Genomic DNA, 19,507 nt, shown 5'->3' with positions numbered 1-19,507 from the left:
CAAATTGGAATGCCTCATTACAGCCGTGCATTTAGTACACCTACCAAAAATCAACCTGAAAGGCCAACTAGTTTAGAAACTACAGCAGCCTCAACATCGCTGTAAATTGATTTTTGCCGGTTTTTTGGCAAAGTTTGAGCCTAAACCATTCAAAAAGTAAGAGGACTAGGAACATGGGGTTTTGCCAGTTCATTAAGCCCTAAAAGTAGTGCAGGTTCTCCAAATATCCCCCTTGTACTACTAAAACGTCCAGTTTTACAGCTTCTGGAAGTTGGCCCAAAATGTCATTTTTGCTCAGGCAACATTTTGCAACCCTTTACTTGAGGTCCCCTAGAACCTCCAATTTTTAGTCTTTTGAACTAAAGTTTTGCACAGCTTAGTTTTTTATCATAAAGAAACTATGTACCAAATTTCATCAAAATATGAGATGGTGAGGTGGGGACGACCTTTAAAATTGGTCCACTTGACACGGAATGACTCTATTTCATTTATTTGTTTAGGTGTTGCCTTCAGAGATCAAATTTCTGGAAAACAAAACTCTTCAAGATTACTTAAAAAAAAAAAAAAATAAAGAAACAATTTATAGCCATTGATGTTTTTGTATATATGAATATAGTTTAAATCTGCTGAAACATACGCTTGATCTCTGATTTCACATTGTTTCTTTTATTATTTGTTATCTTAAAGTTCAATGCCTATTATTCATATTTGGCTGAATATTTTTATTTTTCATTATTTGTATTCAGCCAAATAGTAAAATATCTACAACTAATAGGCTAAAATTGTGTTATCCTTGATTTTTCAAAAATATTGCACTCTTTAAATTTGCCATGCATCTTTGTTTCTTTTTTTCAAAGCAGGTGGCAGATATATCATATATATAGCTGAAATAATGACCTAAGGATACTTTTTGAACACACTTTTTTATCTTTCTAAACAGTCTGGAAACAAGATTTTTAAGCAGCTATCAATATGTACTGCATAAAATATGTTCACATGCTGCAATATATTCAAACAATAGATGCCAACAGAGAAAAAAAAGTTTGTTGATGCATCTTGCCAGTGTCAGAGACAGCTCCATAAAGCATTAAACTACTGGAGTACCTTTTTAGAAAGGGGAAGACCTCTTGCAACAAATAATGCTTGCATATGCATCTCTGCTGGTCAATTACATAATAAAAAATAGGGAAATTCTCTGTACGTTTTCTGCTTTGTACCCATACTGTACATGTATCCATTTGCAGGTCTGATAGAATATTCCCTGAAGACTTTTGTATTAAAGAAAATCTTCATACTATTTATACATGTTGTAAAACTCTGCATACACTAGGTTGGATATTCAAAAATGCATAGGTTTAGAGCAGCCACTAAATGGAAAATTCACAGATAAGTCAATTATACATGACACTATACATATGGTGCTACTGAACATTCTTACAGACCACCCTGGCACTATCTGTATTTGCCATTGCCTTCCCCAGACAAGTTATTTGAAAATACTGCACCTTTAAGAAATACCATTTTGTCTCTGTTTCAGCATCAAAAATCTTATGAATTTCATCTAAAAAGCCAAATCTAGATTTCTCCAATAATAGCTCACCCCTCAGAATTTGCAGTAACTGGCATTGCTCTCCTCCACTTTCCACACCTCTCCCTCGTGATGACAAGATCCCTCTTCCTACCTGTTCTCACGGTTCTGGCGTTGGGTCTGTGTGGGGCCTTGCGCATACGCAAAGCCTTGAGTATCTGTGCATGCTCAAGTGCTCAAAGGCCTTCATTGACCAAGCACCATAATCGTGAGGAATGAGAGATCTGGTCACAGTGTGGGAAGGGGGAGAGTGGAGGAGAGCAATGCTGGTTACCATGGGGGAGCAGGGTGGAGGAGAGAAATGGGGCCTCCATTAATTAGCCCTCCATAGATTTCAGAAAACCCATTGTTTCTAATAATAGCCCGTGAGATTATTAGAGAGAATATGGGCAACTTAAGTTTTTGATGCAGATTCTCCCAGGAGTACTTTAACAGTGCAGCGTAACTAGGATTTTCAAGTCTTCAGTAGTCTTTGCATCTACAAATACTTGTAACAACATGTTTGGCTCAGTAATTGGTGCCACAAATGCCAGTAGTTGCAAGAAGTCAATGCTACTGCAACTTGGTGCTCATCTCAGGTTGTGCATATTGTCAATTTAAAATCCCTGACAAAATCTCTTGATGCTTATTGTGCTTTCTCTATGCATTCATCTGGCCATTTAATCTCCCTGCTGTCAGTTCCATGTTTGTCTCCTGTGGATTTAGGGTGCTTCATTAACATTTTCAAAGCAGAGTTGTCATTAAAATTTCCTTTATTGAAGAAATAAATTGCTAGCATGAAGAAAGTTCATGAGACAGACTTCTGCAATAATGCCAGTTTTTCTGCCATGAGTTTCTTTTCTATTTAAAAGAACATACAAGATTATATAGACATAAAACAAAGTTTACATCAGAGAGTCAGCTAACATTCAGTTCAATAGGTCCGCAAAATAACGAAAGAAAGGACTTTAACCATTAGCCCAAAAAAAAAAAAAAAAACAGATGGGTTTCAGGACAGAAAAACATGTCTTTGATAATGTTTTCTCAGTCATTGATAAGAGAAAGAGAACAACTACTGATGTTGTGTTATCTAACTAAATCATTCTTTATGCAGCATGTGGACTGGAAAAGAAAACAATTGTCTCTATCACCTTTCCTTGAGAAGTTTACTCTTCTTCATAGTGCCTCTTCACTACAAATAAACAACTTGGTTCACATTGATTTGGCCTTCTCTCAGCTTTTCTATTCACCTTAGGAGCTGCAAGTTTGTCTCATGTAACCTAGAGGCAATTTCTATCATTATTTCAGATTAGAAATGTTAACCCTAAGTTTTCCAGATCCACATTCTCCACTCTTGACTTTTTCTGATTCTGGCTCTGTCACTTTCTCTTCCTACCTCCAGTTCATCCTCCTCACTGTTGTTCCCCTCCCTGCAGCCTGTTCCTCAATCAGCCTGCTGGCTAGTCTTCTCCCAGAAAGATAGGGGAAGATTCTTGGATTTAGTTTGCTTTTTTTTTTTTTTTTTTTAATTTTAAGTAGTAACTAAAGGTGAGTTACACTCAAGTACAGTAGGTATTTTCCTGTCCTCTGAGGACAAATATGTACCTGAGACAAGATCACAAGAAGTAGCAGTGGGATTTGAAACCTGGTTTCCCTGGTTCTCTGCCTGTTGCCCTAATCATTAGGCTATCTCCTTGTCCTCACCAGCTTAATAATTCCTTCTCACATTCCTCTGCTGCTCACAGCTTCTCCTGGAATCATCCTCTGGCTTCTGACACTGTGCAGCTCTCAATGATTTGAGTTGTGTGGTACTTTCCAGAATGTTCTTGGAAGATGAATACAAGCATAAAGAAGCCCTGCTAGTAAAACTTGTGAGAGCTATGCATCATCTGCCACTTAGAGTCTCTCCTGGAACAGAAGCTCAGAGGGTATTGATAAGCTGGGAGGAAGGTGGGGAAGGAATAGAAGACTGTGTTAAGACTCGTGCCTGCCTTCATTGCTTCCACTCTCTTCAATCTGTAAGCTAATTTTCAAAGGAATACTCCCTGTGGAGCCCTTTTTCTGTGTTTGAATGTGTATCTGGTGTTTATGCATTTGTTTTTATTGAAAGTTTTTCTGGAAAAGCAGATTCTAAAGGGAGTAGTTACTAAGGTGCATTATGGCCCTAACGCACATTAATTGCCCTTTAATATGTGTTAAAGGGCACTAATGTGTAACTCAATTCCACAAGTTAGTCACTTCAGTAGTAAATTATGGTGCGGTAAAATCCCAACTTATACTACACCTTAATAACTACTTCCTCCCCCCCCCCCCCCCCCAATGTAATAAATGAAATTGGAAAAGTACCCATGCACTTTGCAGTAGCTATACAAAATATGCATCCTTGCATGCTTTGGTCCCATTCCTGTTCACTATGAGCATTGTGAAACAGGACATACTTTTGGCTGCTGAGAGGAAGACAGTTTCCAGTCATAGAAATTTACATAAGGAACTGCATAATTATCCAGGCAAATTCCTTTGAAATTTTTTTTCATTATAATTCAAAAATTAGTTTGGGTATCACTTTTGCAAAATCATAGCACCAATTTATCCTTGCATATGCCCTTCATTTTCTTTCTTGTCCTCTGAGTGAAGGTAAGTTTTGTGCTTCCATGTTTCTGCCCCAACAAATGATTCAGACTTTCCTTTTATAGTTGTGCATTGTTCTAGGATACATCATTGATATCTGAAAGCTGATCACTTTCATGGTGTTTCCTTGTTCATGCAATGTTAAGCAAGTTTAATATTCATTTTTTTTCCAGGATTATGTTAAGGACACAGCAATTGACTTTGATGAGAAGCATGATGAGTACTTAATACTACTTCAGCAAAGAAACCGGTAAGACACTGCCACTCACAGTCCTGAAGGTCACATAAGGTTTTGGTATTTTTGTTATAAAATGGAATCTTGCCAATCAGCTGTGAATTTCAGCAGATGCTGTCCTTTGTGGCTGCAAAATCCTGATCGAAATTATAAGTGTAAACTTTGCAATAAACAAACAAAAAAAGCAAATTTTGTTCAGTATTTAAGTATTTTCACTACTTGTTGAGACTTTATGACTTAGTATTTGTTAATAATATTTATACCTGTTTGTTTAAGCGTCCTTGTGCTATGTTGGGCACTAACATGTGCAGCTTAAAATGGCGTACCGCAGGACATAAATCTTGCTGCCCCTACACAACTTAAGTTGGATAAACATATTCTATTACTTAAATTCTACTCATTTAAAATACTGATGAAAAGTCTACTAGCTGGAAACAGGAAATGGGGGAGAAGTGAAAGGACAGGAGAAGTACATTTGCAGGACACCACAGAATCTGAAGACCTGCAAGATATGACTCTGCAGACTTAAGCCACTCGCAAAGCTCAACTGGAGAACTGGACCAAGACCAAAGCACTTGGAACCAGAGGCTGAAAAGTGTGTCCATCCACCTTCTGGAGAGAGAAAATATTGAGAAGGTGGACTAGATGCCAAGAAAGAGATGTCTCGGCTCAGTTTTCAGTTCTCTATTTCCACCTGCCAGTTGATAGATGTAACTATTCTGCAGGTTCTGGGATAGTGGGAAGGACTAATGGAATAAAATTATCAGGGAAGATGTAATTTTTTTCTCCCCATTTAATGAGGAGAAAAAAAAAGGGGCTGAAATTGTGACCTTTTAAGTGAGGCAGTTCAAACTGCATTGTCATGGGGATAGTTACATCTAGTTGCCAGTGTGGGAAGCCTGAAGAAGGTGCTTATTTTGTATGAGTAATATAGTCTTCCAGAACCAGCACCAGCTTTAATAGCGTGCAAATCTTTACCTGCTTCAAAGATGACTTGCGTGTATTCTGTGTATTTTTTATAATATGCTTTTAAATCGTCACTGTGCTTTTGCTGTGCCCAAGCTACGCTCCTGGGAATGCCTGAAAGTATGTGCACTCTATTCTCTAAACACTATTAAACCATTAATGCATTTGGACAATTTTATAAAAGCCCTTTTCTGTTTGTAAAAACAGGTTTTACATATGGAAAAAGCTTTATAATATTACACTCAGTGAGTGCTCTAAATGCTGCACAGTTCCTTTTGAATCTGTATCCTTAACTTTTGACCCATTCAGCCAACAAGACTTTCTAGTTCCTTCTTAGTAATATATCTAGGTTGCAAATCTTTTTTTTTTTCTTTTCTTTTCTTTTAGGATAGTCAGGAAATTGAAGGCAAAGGACCTCATGCAGGTCCGGTTTGAACGCTTGGAACAAGGGTTTTCTGTTTATTTGAACGGGGCAAACTCTGAAGTGAGAAACCCACCCAAAAGTCTTAGCCATCAGGGTTTCTTAAGAAGTGGGATAAAGTCTGCAAGGTTACATGGTAAAGCTAAGCATAAAGTATCTTGAATAAAGTCTCCTTATTGCAAATATGCTCATTAAGTGATATAGATATATTGCTATTAAAAAACAATAAAACAGAAATATTCCTTGTTTGCTTTGTTTAGAAAAACATTTATTAAAGCTTTATTATGGTCAGTTTTTGGTAAGCCACCTAACAGCAATGTACTGCTTGATTTTCATTTTTAAATCTAGTTAAAACATGTGCTAATACAAATGTACCCCATATGTTGCTTCTACTACTTCCATAGATAAAAGTATGTTTGAAAATTCAATTTTGTTTGTATAGTTTACTCCTCAAACTAAACACTTCTTTTTAATATATATAGAAGTAGCATTCCCTTGGCACAAATTCTGCTTACAGCTACCCCTTGTCGCCTTCCATTACTACTTAAATGCATATGCAATCTTTCATCATAATGAAAACTTTCAGAATATTCGCAGAACCTTCACCAATCAAAAAATGCAGTTTGGATATATCCCTAGGTTTACTGATCATTCATGTTATCAAATAGATGAAAATCCAAAATCATTGATTGGTAGAGCATATTGCGATACCAAGCAGTAATGTGCTGCCGAGTCATAAAACTGACAAAATATATATAGGAGAATATTTTCAGAAACACTTAAATAACGTATGTGAGGTAGGGTCTCATACCTTTAAACAAGGCTACTATTCACATCACTCCTGTGGTGAATCTATGCTCATGCATCAAAATATAATCATTGACTCATACCTCCACCGTCCTATGCTTAACTCATGTTACAATACAATTAATCTACTGTAGGGTATATGCAAGACACTTAGCTTAGCGGACTTGCGCTCCTTTATAACCAGTGTGCCTGTGTGCCCCCACAGGTGCCTGTTTCGCAACGCTTCGTCAAAGGGGACTCTCACACCGTCTAGCTATTGTGTGTCTCATCATGGCTGCATGCATACAGCGATCAGCCATGATGAGACACACAAATAACCCATTTTAACTGTAGCTCATATTGATAATTCTCTGCCCCCCACCACCCCCCATGCTGATATGTGTATGAGTAGCAGCATGGTTGCCACTTTTTATAGCATATTGAATGACACCCTTTAAAATGTCTGGCACTTAACTTTATAACTTTATGCCTTAGATGGCCTGGTTGAGTATCAGGTGAGTGGTGTCTCTTTTTGAGTGTGAGGAGCTAGATATGTGTTCATTGGACCTGCAGCGCTTGTGATTTTTTTTTTTTTTTTAAGGATTTATATTTGGGGAAATTTAAGGATTAGAGCTACACTGAATAGTATATTAATTTTACTATTTGGCCGAATATGAATAACGGGCATTTATTTATTTATTTATTTATTTATTTAGATTTTGCTCACATCTTTTTCAGTAGTAGCTCAAAGTGAGTTACAGTCAGGTACTCTGGATATTTCTCTGTCCCAGGAGGGCTCACAATCTAAGTTTGTACCTGAGGCAATGGAGGGTTAAGTGACTTGACCAAGATCACAAGGAGCAGCAGCGGGATTGGAACCGGCCACCTCTGGATTGCAAGACCGGTGCTCTAACCACTAGGCCACTCCTCCATTGACCTTTAACATAATAAATAATAAAAGAAGCAGTGTGAAATTAGAGATCAAGTGTTTATTTCAGTAGGATTTAGTACAGGAGAGCCCTTGATTATTAGAATTTAAATCTATCTTTGTACGAATACAAATAATGTATTCAGGGCCGAATTGAATATGAATATTCGGTACAGCCATATTAAGGACCCCTTTTACTAACTTAAGGAGCACTGTCTGCTGCCATGGTCCATTATGTTCATATGTATCTGGTGGCAGTGCGTGTAACAGCCATTAACACGCAGTAAGTGTTAGTAAAATGGTCCATAAATGAAGATGAGTTCACTCAAAAGATCATTAGTCAGATGTGAAAATTGCTGACGGTCTTAAAGAGTTTATGAATCTTTCTGTTGATTATAAGAACTCATGGAATGGCACAATTGAGAAATGATGTGCTTAAACTTGTCATACATTGGTCAGCTCATGATATAAAACTGGTACTGAGTAATCACTTGTCTGTGACTAAGGTAGATGCTCTTTTGCTGGCTTGGGTTATACACTGGCCTCATAATCAAAGGCATTGCCTTAGATAATGGTTGTATTCTCAAACTTGTGAGCTTTGATTATTGTCCACCTTCAATTTACAACATGGTTATTTTTTCCACTTTAAGAACTGTCCCTGAAGGCAGGAAATAGAAAGTTTTGATCGTGCAAAACAAATGCACGTTTCTGTAGGTGGGTTTTCCAGAGGAGAGAGCAGGAGTAAATCTCTTTGTAATTTGTAGGGGAACAATAACCAAAGTAACAATACTCACCTAGTTTTGCTATGGTTATTGGTGCAGATCCCATGGGTTCAAAATACTCACAGAATTTTCACTAGTGTGAGTAGTTTATTTTCCACTGTAAAGAAAACATTCTTAGCTGCTGATGTCTTCATGTTCATAAAACAAGCATTGAAACATTTCAGCCTTTTACTCCCCTTTTGCTAGTGTTACATGAATTTGAAAGCTTATCATAAGCTTGTTTTAAATATACCATTTTTCTGTTTCTTACCCGAAAAAAAATGTTCAGAAGAAGTCTCAGAACAACAGGGACGTAGAACTCGAACAGCACCAGGCAAGATCCAGCGTAGAGGATGGGTTCAGGTACAAAACAAAGCTATTTGCTTTTATTTTTGTTATGCTTTTAATAATTAACAAAGAAGACAAGAAAAATTATGATGCAAAATAATCTTTTATTTGATTTTATAAACTGTTTCTTCAAGACACAATAATACAACATGGTGTATTCCTCAGTGTCTTGTACTAAAGCAGGGATGTCCAACCTCGGTTCTCAAGGGCCAGACTCCAGTTGGGTTTTCGGGGTTTCCTCAATGAATATGCAATGAGGTCTATTTGCATGCACCACCTCCATTGTATGCAAATAGATCTCATGCACATTCATAATGGAAATCTTGAAAACCTGACCTGGCGATGGCCAAAGTTAGACATCCCTGTACTAAAGTAAAACAGTTGTAAGTAGGAGGTCTTATCACGTTGAAGGGCCATCTGAAACATTTTTTCCTTCTCATTTTCCCCACTTTTCGTAGTTCTCTCCCTGGATGGTTTTGTTTGGGCTACATTGATGCCAAGATCTAGAGAGAAGTCATTTTAGACTGAATCCCTCGGAACTGGTCTTTGACTGGTGGTGATAGCAGGAACAGCAGTCACTTTCCATCCCTCACTCCCTCCTTGGATCTCTAATACATCAACTCCAGGAGCAATCTAAGCCCCATTAGACTTGCTGAACAGAAGATTCAACTCAGCTGTCCTGTAGTGTCTACAGAATAGCATAGGGGTGTTAATAGGGCAATTTTTATGGTATGGGGTAATTTCATAAAGCTTTCTCCGTGTTTGTCAAGTGTATTAAAGGTTCTTTTTAAAATTGTATGCACCTGTAAAAAGGATTCACACAGCAAGAGCACATCTAGTTTTTTGCCTGAGTGCCTATATGTACTTCATGCATTTAGGGTGGAGCTAGGGCAGAATTGCAATATATGGGCATGTTTTATAAAATGAATACATGCAGAGAGCAGATATAACTTTGTGCACTAGGTTTAGTTCAGAGTGCCTACTGTAGCTGAGTCACCCATCCAGGACCCAGCCAGGCTCGACCCTGCTTAGCTGCCTCTTCCTCCACACGACTGTTGCCTCCACTCCACAGCAATCTGGCTTCTCTGAACCTTGGCTCCAGGCCCTGTGAACTCCCAGGACTCCCTCCGTTCCTTTCACAGAGGCACATTCAAAGCCCAATGTTTATAAGTAAGAGCTTTTATTTTCTTGCTTCAAATCAACAAAACACCCTTCACTCCAGGTTGTTTAGGCTAGCAGCCCAGAGCACAATTCAGGTTCAACACAGTCATTCAGGTTCAAAAATAGTCCATATAACTTCACGTCACTTTAGCTCAGATTACTTCACATAGGGAACAGTACATTATCAGAGGGAAAACCAAATAGCTTGGTAGGTTGCAGCCCAGACCTTTTTAGTATGAAACAGTTTACACAGTCTTTCTTGCACCTTCTTACAGCACGGTTACACAGCTTTATTCCCACCTGGTTCAGGCTGGGGTTTCAATTGTGCCCAGCTCTCTTTCTCTCCCACAGGCTGCACCTGTTTCCTCTTTAGTAGAGATTTCCCCCAGTGCCTCAGCCTCTCTCCTCCGGTCTTCCACCAGTCTCTCCAAGGTACAGCTAGCCACCCTCTTACAGCAGCTTTTCGGATTTGAGCCAGGGCTCCAATCTCCATCTGTTCCTCCCCTAGTCCTTCAGTAATCTCCAATTTATCCTCCTCTTCAACTTCCCCCACCCCCAATCTCTCCAGCTGGCCCTCATCACCTTCCTCAGAGACCATTTCCCAATCTTCTATCTCCTCCCCTAACTCTTGCACAGCCGGGTGGGGAAGAGAAGGATTCTGGGACTGGTAGTTCCTCCCCTTCTTCCTTAACCCAGCCAACCTCTCTGCCTCCGGTAGCCCAGCTTTCTGAATGTGGGTGTTGTGCACATGAAATCTGCGCCGTTGGGATTCCCCGGCTCCCTGTACCCCCTTTCTTCGTGCCTTCCCGGATCCCCTTTCACCTGCACTCTCACACTATATATAAGGGCACGTAGATGTGTGTGACATTATAAAATAGGTGCAATATATGCTTTTTTTTTGCTTTTACAGCCTAGGCAGCCTATTATAAAATTACCCTAAATATGCATGATGAGAGAGAGAGGCAATAGGGAAAAAGCATCACAGGGAATCTATTGGTTAGTTTCTGGACTTCCTATCTTTAGTAAGGCTGATCTGCCCCTCTTGGCAAGTTTTTAATTTTATCTGAAAGAGGAGAATAGTTATCAAGCTGTTCCTTAATGTGTGTTAAAAGGCTCCAGCGCTGGCTTTGGCGCCCTAACGTAGTGTTATTTAGGTTACCCCATGGTATATAATTATATGAGCTGCATTACCGCATTTGTATTATTTTTGCATTTCATTGGTATATACTGTATATACTATATACATCTGGCAGTGAACATCAGGTGCACATCACAATAGCCATAATAGCCAGTAAAATAGCCCATTTAAAAGCGGAGATTATTTTATTGCCCAGAAGCGTTGGACCACCAAGCCGTGGCTCAGCGCTCCCAGGCTACATCCTAAAGGGGCTGGCAACCTTATAAAATAATTGTGACAAGAGCGTTCTAACCCTCTCTCCCCTCTACCAAACGCCCACCCATGGCCTACTTTTGAAGTTTCCTGGTGTCTGGTGGGCCAGGCAGGAGTCTTTACATGGAAACGTGACCCTTAGCAAAAGTATTGCAAGAATTCCACTAGGGGTCACTGGTGCTATTTTAAACTAGAAACCAGGGAATTTCAAAGGTAGGCCTGGGGAAGTGGTTCTTCAGGAGGATTAGAGGGAGGAGCATTGGATAGGTTTCCAGTGGGTGAGGGGGACCTCCATGGGGGGGGGGGGGGGGGATGGGTCTGAGCTTGGGAGGACACTATTTGTGTTTGAGGGAAGGTGCTGTGGCCACAACTATTTTATAAGATTACTGACCGCTTTTAAGATGCAGCCCAAAAATGTTGGGCCTTGGCTTATTTGCCTGATGCTCCCACATTGATGGAATAATGTTGCTTGTAAGGTGGTTAACAATCAGCATTATTCTTTACACAGGGGTCTGCAACCTGCAATACTGAGATACTGCAGGTTGACTCCTGTAGTAAATCAAGGTGCAGTAAAAGCCCAACTTTTTGCTTCACCTCTAACTATCCCTCAGAATGTGCTTTTTTAGATATTTCCATGTGTAAAAATAAATTTTTCTAATTGTGAAATTTTTGTTTTTATATATTTTTACCTTATATAATAGGTTTATATCATTTTCCCCCAAAATGGTTTGAGGCAGTTTACAAAGTACATATACCTCAAAAATACACTAAAATGAAACATTTTTAAAAACCCAAAACATACTCAGATGACCAAGTTTTTTACAGAGTTTTGAAAACAAGAGGAAATCACCCAATTGCCTTCCAAAGAAGGGCTCTCTTTTTGATTACAGATAATTTTGAAGTCACTAGGGACCTGTGGAAAGGCCTTCTCGGAAAACCTTTCTATTCATTAATGATACTGATATGGCATTTAGAGCATCTGCTTTCTTTTACTTAACAGAATTCAATAAAGATTAAAACAGAAAGTGGTTCTCGGGTGCAGGTTAGTCCCCCTGCTGCATATTCTGAAGATTTTGAACCTTACGAAAGCTTGCACATGGATGATGAAAAGCATCTTCATGAGTTTTCCCAGGTATGTAGGCAAAAATCTAAGAGGCTTTACTTGATCCATTAGCCTCCTATTAAAAATTTTATATGTATTATTTTGGATGTTTGTGTGTTTGTTTGTTTTTTTAAAATAAATTTTAATTCTACATTCTGTGTAGTTTCTCTCAGCTTTGCCATGTCTGGCTCCTGTTGACCAAATCTGAAATGTATACATTGATGTATGTTGGCTTGTCAGATTTACTCATTATTATTATTTTTTTAATTATCTGCTATTCCTTTGACATTAGTGGCCTTGGCAACACGTAGACTTTTTTATTATCCATGAAAGGACCTTCAGTGATTTTCTGTTGAATTTCTCCTATGCTATCTCCCCCAGCCTCCACCTAGTGAGCGATGCAGTGAAGGGGGTGGTTTTTTTACAACCATGCAGAATACATCTTTGGCAGATATCACAAAGAGAACAGTAATATACTTAGTTGCCACACACACCAGCTGTTTTGAGTGCCATTTCTAAGTGTCAGGCTAAGAAACATGGGCCAAAGCTAAGAATCGTTTCTCACTTAACTGTCACATTTTGATGTTTTGGGCCTTGGGGCCAGACGTTATTGAAGAGCAAGGTGGAAAATTTCAGGATATGTTGCTGCACTAGTGATTAAAAAAAAACAACAACAATTATATATCTGACATCTGTTACTGGATGGCAAAGGAGAGCGATTGTCTCTCTGGTCTGCCTGAGCAAACCATCTAGATCTTGACTTCTGCTGTGGCTGAAGACAGCCCTCTGCCATGGAAAGCTGCCACTGCTGTAGCCACCCAGCAGAGGTCAGGAAGAAGAGGTTGGAAGGATAAAGGGAAGAAAAGAATTTAAAAAAATAAAAATTGAAGTAAAACTCATTTGAGCTGGCATATGAGTTTTAAAAATAATTTTCTACTCCTGGTGTAGATAATCTGTATTATGATGTTCTAGTAGATCATAAGCATCCTTGCTTCTGCCCTGAAAGACTGAAAATGTGTCTCTCTAAACCAGAAGAATGTGGCCCCCTGCAATTCAAGATATCAACAAGTGACACCTTGAATTGCAGAACAAAATATGGCATACACCTTACTCTGGATCTCTGGCTACAAAATCCTTGTCAATGAAATACCTAGTCCAGCCAGCCCACAGCTATAAGAAGCTGTAGCTTCCTTACTACTCCTGATAGTAGAATGGGCAGCTGAAAATTAAAAAAACTCTTGGGTCTATACTAACACAGTCATGGAAAAGACCATAAGACTCGACATAGTTTGAGAGAGAGTTTTCCAAAGTGCTAAATTGCACTTTCAGCTAGTTCAGTGGTTCCCCAGCCAATCAGGTTTTCAGGATACCCACAATGAATATTCATGAGACATTTGCATGCACTGTCTCCACTGCATGTAAATCTCTGTCAAGAATATTCATTTTGGATATCCTGAAAACCTGACTGGCTGGGGTGCCTCCAGGACCAAGTTTGGGAACCACTGAGCTACTGCAATATTATGATTGCACATAAACTTGTGAGCCACCCATGTGGCGGAACATCCTGCTTGTCTGTGGAGAAAGTGAAGTTACCTGTAACTCTGCGGACAGCAGGGTAAGTCAGCTACTCAGACCCACCTGCCATCTCCTCATTGGCTGAACCTGTTAAAAGCTCTGAAGTAACTAAGGAGACTGGTGCAGAGGCACAGAGGTAGATCTCTGGTATGCTCAGAAAAATCTTTTTTCCTGGGCTGTAGGAGAGTGAAGTCCAGGTTTAGTGCCATTGAATGAGATCGCCCCATGTATCTGTTGTCCACAGAGGAGCCCTACTAAAGGTAAATAACATTTTCCTTAGCATCCCTCCGGACCGGCCCAGGATTGGACTGATGGGTTGTGCACGTCTACCAGCAGGTGGAGACTGAGAAAAAACTTTGACTCTAGGTAGCCAATAAGAGCCCTGGTCATGTGACCCTAGCCTCAGTATTTTCTCAGTCTCCCAGCAGGTAGGAAGTGAGCCCATTAGTCTCTCTTTCTAAATTTCTAGTTTTTTATTATTATATCTTTCTCTGTGCCACAGGAATTCTTTGAGGCTGGTTAGGTTTGGTCAGTTTATTAGCTAAGCCTCAGGGGTGTATACTCGGGTGCCCCAGGTCACTCCCCCTCTTTCTCCCCATCTCCCTTCTATTCTAGTAATTTCTAAGGGAAGGGTTCCTCTTTTGGTTAGCAAAGAGGTCTTACCTTTGGGAGAGGCAGCCAGATTAAACTATATAAGCTCTGTTTCCCCATTGTTTTAACGAGCAGGCAGCTCTGTTTACGTTTTGGGGTGTCTGTATTGTATGTTTCTTCCTTGGCAGTGCAGGCTGCCATTTGTGGTTCCTTGGTGGCTAGAGCTTGCCTTAGGTGGGCAGAGAGACCTGGACAGGACTTCGGATGATCTTCATTCCATCGATGTTGACGTGGCTAGAATTGAGATGGGGGCGGCTTTTCTGGCTGATGCCCTCTATGATTTGCTGCGAGCATCTTCTAAGTCTTTGGCTTTGGGGGTCGCTGCTCGCAGATCTCTGTGGTTGAAAGGTTGGTCGGCGGATGTGGCCTCCAAGTCAAAGTTGAGCAAGTTTCCTTTTAAATGTTCTTTCTTGTTTGGAGAAGAATTGGATAAGTTGGTTAATTCCTTGGGAGATGCTAAAGTTCCTCGCCTACCGCAAGATAGGTCTCGTCTGTCCACTGGGGGTTCTTTGTTTGGTAGGAGTTCTGTGAGAGGTTTCCGGAAGTTTCAGGCTGGTCGAGGTTTTCAGCCTCAGAGGTCTAGGTTTGGCAATAGGATTCAGTCCTTTCGGGGTTCTCGCACAGGTTTCTCCAATCCAAGTTTTCGATCCCAGAGTCGTCCGTCCCAATGAAGGTGCGAGGGCCTCTCCTCTGGTCCCTGTTGGAGCTCGTCTTTCTCAGTTCTATCAGAGGTGGGCCCACATTACTTCAGATCAGTGGGTCTTGGAGGTTGTTCGAGACAGTTATGCCTTAGAGTTCGCAAGGCCTATTTCAGACGCCTTTCTGGAGTCTCCCTGCCGCTCTCCTCAAGGCGAAGGCGGTTCGGGACACTCTACAGAGGCTCTTAGATCTTCAGGCTATCTCTCCAGTCCCTCCTTCTGAGAACAGGCAAGGCCGGTATTCCATTTATTTTGTAGTTCCAAAGAAGGAAGACGCCTTTCGGCCTATTTCAGATCTCAAAGCTGTCAATCGCTTTCTCAGAGTCACAAGCTTTCGTATGGAGACGCTGTGGTCAGTCATAGTGGCAGTGCGCTAGGACGAGTATTTGACAGCGTTAGATCTCACAGAGGCCTATTTACATATTCCTATTCGTCCAGCTCACCACAAGTTCTTGCGTTTTGCAATTCTAGGACTGCATTACCAGTTTCGAGCACTGCCCTTTGGTCTTGCGACGGCTCCACGCACATTTACCAAAGTCATGGTCGTGGTTGCAGCCGCCCTCAGAAAAGAAGGGATTCTTGTTCATCCATACCTAGACAACAGGTTAATCAGAGCGAAGTCTTATCAGGAGAGTTGTCGAGTCACAGGTCGAGTGATACAGTTCTTGCAGTCTCTAGGTTGGGTGGTAAATGTAGCCAAGAGTCGGTTAGTTCCTTCTCAGGCTCTGGAGTATTTGGGCGTTGTGTTCGACACAGCACGGGGCCGAGTCTTTCTGCCGCAGGCCAGGATTCTAAAGCTTCAGACTCAGATACGGGAGTTAATTCAGCACCACCGTCCATGTGCTCAGGATTATCTTCAGGTGCTCGGTTCCATGGCAGCCACTATAGAGGCAGTACCCTGGGCCAGGCTTCATATGAGGCCTCTTCAGTGGTCCCTTCTATCCCGGTGGTCCTCTCAGAGGGATTCACTACTGATGCGACTACCTCTCTGCAACCGAGAACGCAGCTCGCTGTTTTGGTGGCTGCGGATGAAGAATCTGACTGTAGGAATGCCTTTGGAGTCTCCTCGGTGGATACCGTTAACGACAGATGCCAGTCTCCGAGGCTGGGGAGCGCATTGTCTAGGCAAGTGGACACAGGGTCTCTGGTCTGAACTGGAAGCCATTCAATCGATCAACGTTTTGGAGACCAGGGCGATTCGGTTGGCTCTGCAACACTTCAGTTCTCTTCTCGTAGGCAAAGCGGTGCGGGTCCTTTCGGACAATGCCTCGGCAGTGGCCTATATCAACCGCCAGGGAGGAACGAGATGCCGACTATTGTGTCGGGAGGCGGAGAGTCTCCTTGCCTGGGCGGAAGTTCATCTCACGGCCATTTCAGCATCACATGTAGCAGGAGTAGAGAACGTTCAAGCCGACTTCCTCAGTCACCACACTCTCGATCCGGGAGAATGGGCTCTCAGCTCTCAGGCATTTCAGGTTATAGTGGAGCACTGGGGCACTCCAGTCCTCAATCTTTTTGCCACCAGTCTCAACTCAAAGGTCCCTCGGTTCTTCAGTCGACGAAGGGATGCAAGAGCGGCAGGGGTAGACGCTCTCTTGCAGCAGGGGCCCTCCGACCTTCTTTATGCGTTTTCTCCTTGGCTGCTAATAGGTCGTCTCCTGCAGAGGATCGAGGAACAAGGAGGACCGGTAATTCTGGTGGCACCGGACTGGCCTCGGCGTCCTTGGTACGCGGATCTGCTACGTCTGTCGGTGGCGCCTCCTTTTCGACTCCCGGTGCACAAGGCTCTGCTGGTACAAGGGCCAGTTCCACATCCAGATCCGGCTCGATTTTGTCTTACGACTTGGCTCTTGAACGAGCCCATTTAGCTAAGCGGGGTTTTTCACAACCAGTGATTTCCACCATGCTTCGTTCTCGTCGGCGTTTCACCTCTCTGTATTCGCACTTGGAGAATTTTTGAGGCTTGGTGTGTAGAGGCTGACATTTGTCCTTTCGGCGCGTCAGTGGCTCAGATGTTAGATTTTCCACAGCGAGGGTTTGATAAAGGGCTGTCTCTTTCTTCTCTTAAGGTGCAAGCGGCAGCTCTTTCCTGTTTCAGAAGTAGGATTAGGGGTAGGTCTTTCGCTAGTCTGCCCGATGTAGTACGTTTTTTGAAGGGAGTCAGTCTTCTTCGTCCTCCGGTCAGATCAGTCTTCCCATCTTGGGATCTTAATCTGGTCCTTTCGACTTTGACAAAACCTCCATTTGAGCCATTGCGTGCATGTTCTTTGAAGGATTTGATGCTTAAGACAGTGTTTTTGGTGGCTATTGCGTCTGCTAGGAGAGTCTCGGAGTTGCAAGCTTTCTCATGTAGATCTCCATTTCTGCAATTTTCGAAGGAACGAGTGGTTCTTCGTCCGGTGCCTTCCTTTTTGCCTAAGGTGCTGTCTCGATTTCATCTGTCCCAGTCAGTGTTTCTGCCTGTTCTAGGATTGGCCTCAGGGACGCAGGAGCAGAGACGGTTACATACTCTGGATGTTAAGAGGGTGCTTAAACGGTATCTCGCAGTTACTGAGGATTTTCGTCGCACGGACCGTCTTTTCCTTCTGTTGGCCAGTCACCGTAAGGGTTTGTCGGCTTCTAAGCCTACGTTATCGAGGTGGATCAAAGAGATGATAGCGTCAGCCTACCTTTTGGCAGGTAAGGCAGTCCCGGACTCTGTTAAAGCTCATTCAACTAGAGGGCAGGCAGCGTCCTGGGCCCGAGTGTTCCTTGGTTCCGCCAGCGGAGATTTGTAAGGCAGCGACGTGGTCTTCTCTCCATTCCTTTTCTAAGCATTACAGGCTTGATGTTCAATGTCAACAAGAGGCGGTCTTTGCGTCGCGAGTACTCTCAGCAGGTTTGCTGGGGTCCCTCCCGTAGGACTACTGCTTTGGTACGTCCCATCAGTCCAATCCTGGGCCGGTCCGGAGGGATGCTAAGGAAGGAGAAATTAGACCTTACCTGCTAATTTGCTTTCCTTTAATCCCTCCGGACCGGCCCAGGCCCCTCCCGTGTGCTATATTTCTGTCTAGTTGTCTATGTTCCATGGTTTGCAGAGATGTGTTCAGTTCTTTGTTTGCCGAGCTGTTTTGTTTGCAAGTTAAACAATAAATAAATAAGTAAAAAAAAACAACACATTTTCTATTAAGGCCATACCGCTGCTCTGGTAAGGGTATGTGGTGAGCCATTATAGTTTAGGCCATACCGCTCCTCTGGTAAGGGTATGTGGTGAGCCATTATAGTTTGGCCATACCGATGCCCTGGTTAGGGTACTTGGTGAGCCATTATAATAAGGCCATACCGATTCTCTGGTTAGGGTTTTCGGTGAGCCTCTGGTGAGAGTTGTCGGTGAGCCTTTGAGCACGTCTTCAACAGTGCTCCCTGGTTGCTTGAATTCCTTGGGGCACAGACTGTTCTTCTTCTTCTTTCTGCTTTGTTATTCAAATACTGAGGCTAGGGTCACATGACCAGGGCTCTTATTGGCTACCTAGAGTCAAAGTTTTTTCTCAGTCTCCACCTGCTGGTAGACGTGCACAACCCATCAGTCCAATCCTGGGCCTGTCCGGAGGGATTAAAGGAAAGCAAATTAGCAGGTAAGGTCTAATTTCTCCTTGCTGGGCATACTAAAGATTATTTTGGACTTAGTGGAGGATTAGTCTAATGGTTAGTACAGTGGCCTGAGAACCCGGGGAACCGGGTTTGATTTCCAGTGTAGTTCCTTGTGACTGTGCAAGTCAACTTAACTCTCCATTGCCCCAGGTTCGATATAAGTACCTGTATATAATATGTAAATGGCTTTGATTGAAACCACAGAAAGGTGGTATATCAAATCCTGCACCTTTCTTTTCTTGGGTGATTTTATGATTTCACTGGGTATTTTCAGTTGCATAGATCTATCTAGGCAAATTTTGTAGGAATTTTTTCATTTGAGAATCTAACCAGTTAAGTTCTTTTAAAAATTCAGCTAAAAATAACTGGGTAAAATTGCTCGTTATCTTTCCTGCTCAGCATGCCTTTGAAAATTCTTTCTTATGGTGTAAGATGGATTGTATTGGAGTGGGTGAGTAGCAGGCTGTGCAGCAAAATCTGATAAGTCACTAAGGTCCTATTTACAAAGACATGCTTAGATGATAATTGTTTGCACATGTTAATTGTTGTAAACACCTACCCCCAATATGCAGCGGGCAGAGCTTTTGCTGTCCGCCACCAACTTTAAACCTGAATATTCAATGCCAGGCTGTTTTCGGCAATGAATATCTGGTTTCATTT

At 41.9% G+C, this 19,507-nt stretch overlaps 1 protein-coding gene across 5 annotated transcripts in view; it reads left to right on the top strand.

The window, feature by feature from the left end:
- KIAA0556 (KIAA0556 ortholog) overlaps positions 1–19,507 on the top strand; it is a 133,509-nt gene that overhangs the window by 16,285 nt on the left and 97,717 nt on the right. For 4 of the 5 annotated variants that reach the window (XM_030211802.1, XM_030211801.1, XM_030211799.1 and 1 more), the window contains 4 exons: positions 4,369–4,445; positions 5,784–5,953; positions 8,582–8,655; positions 12,192–12,323. In XM_030211802.1, the coding sequence (XP_030067662.1) occupies positions 5,815–5,953; positions 8,582–8,655; positions 12,192–12,323 (345 nt within the window). In that variant the 5' untranslated portion in view covers positions 4,369–4,445; positions 5,784–5,814. The remainder of the gene's footprint in view (positions 1–4,368; positions 4,446–5,783; positions 5,954–8,581; positions 8,656–12,191; positions 12,324–19,507) is intronic. The other variant, XM_030211800.1, reaches the window with a different exon arrangement.

This window comes from Microcaecilia unicolor, chromosome 8, assembly GCF_901765095.1.
Source record: "Microcaecilia unicolor chromosome 8, aMicUni1.1, whole genome shotgun sequence".
Classification (NCBI taxonomy): domain Eukaryota; kingdom Metazoa; phylum Chordata; class Amphibia; order Gymnophiona; family Siphonopidae; genus Microcaecilia; species Microcaecilia unicolor.
This window is presented reverse-complemented; position numbering and strand designations above follow the sequence as displayed.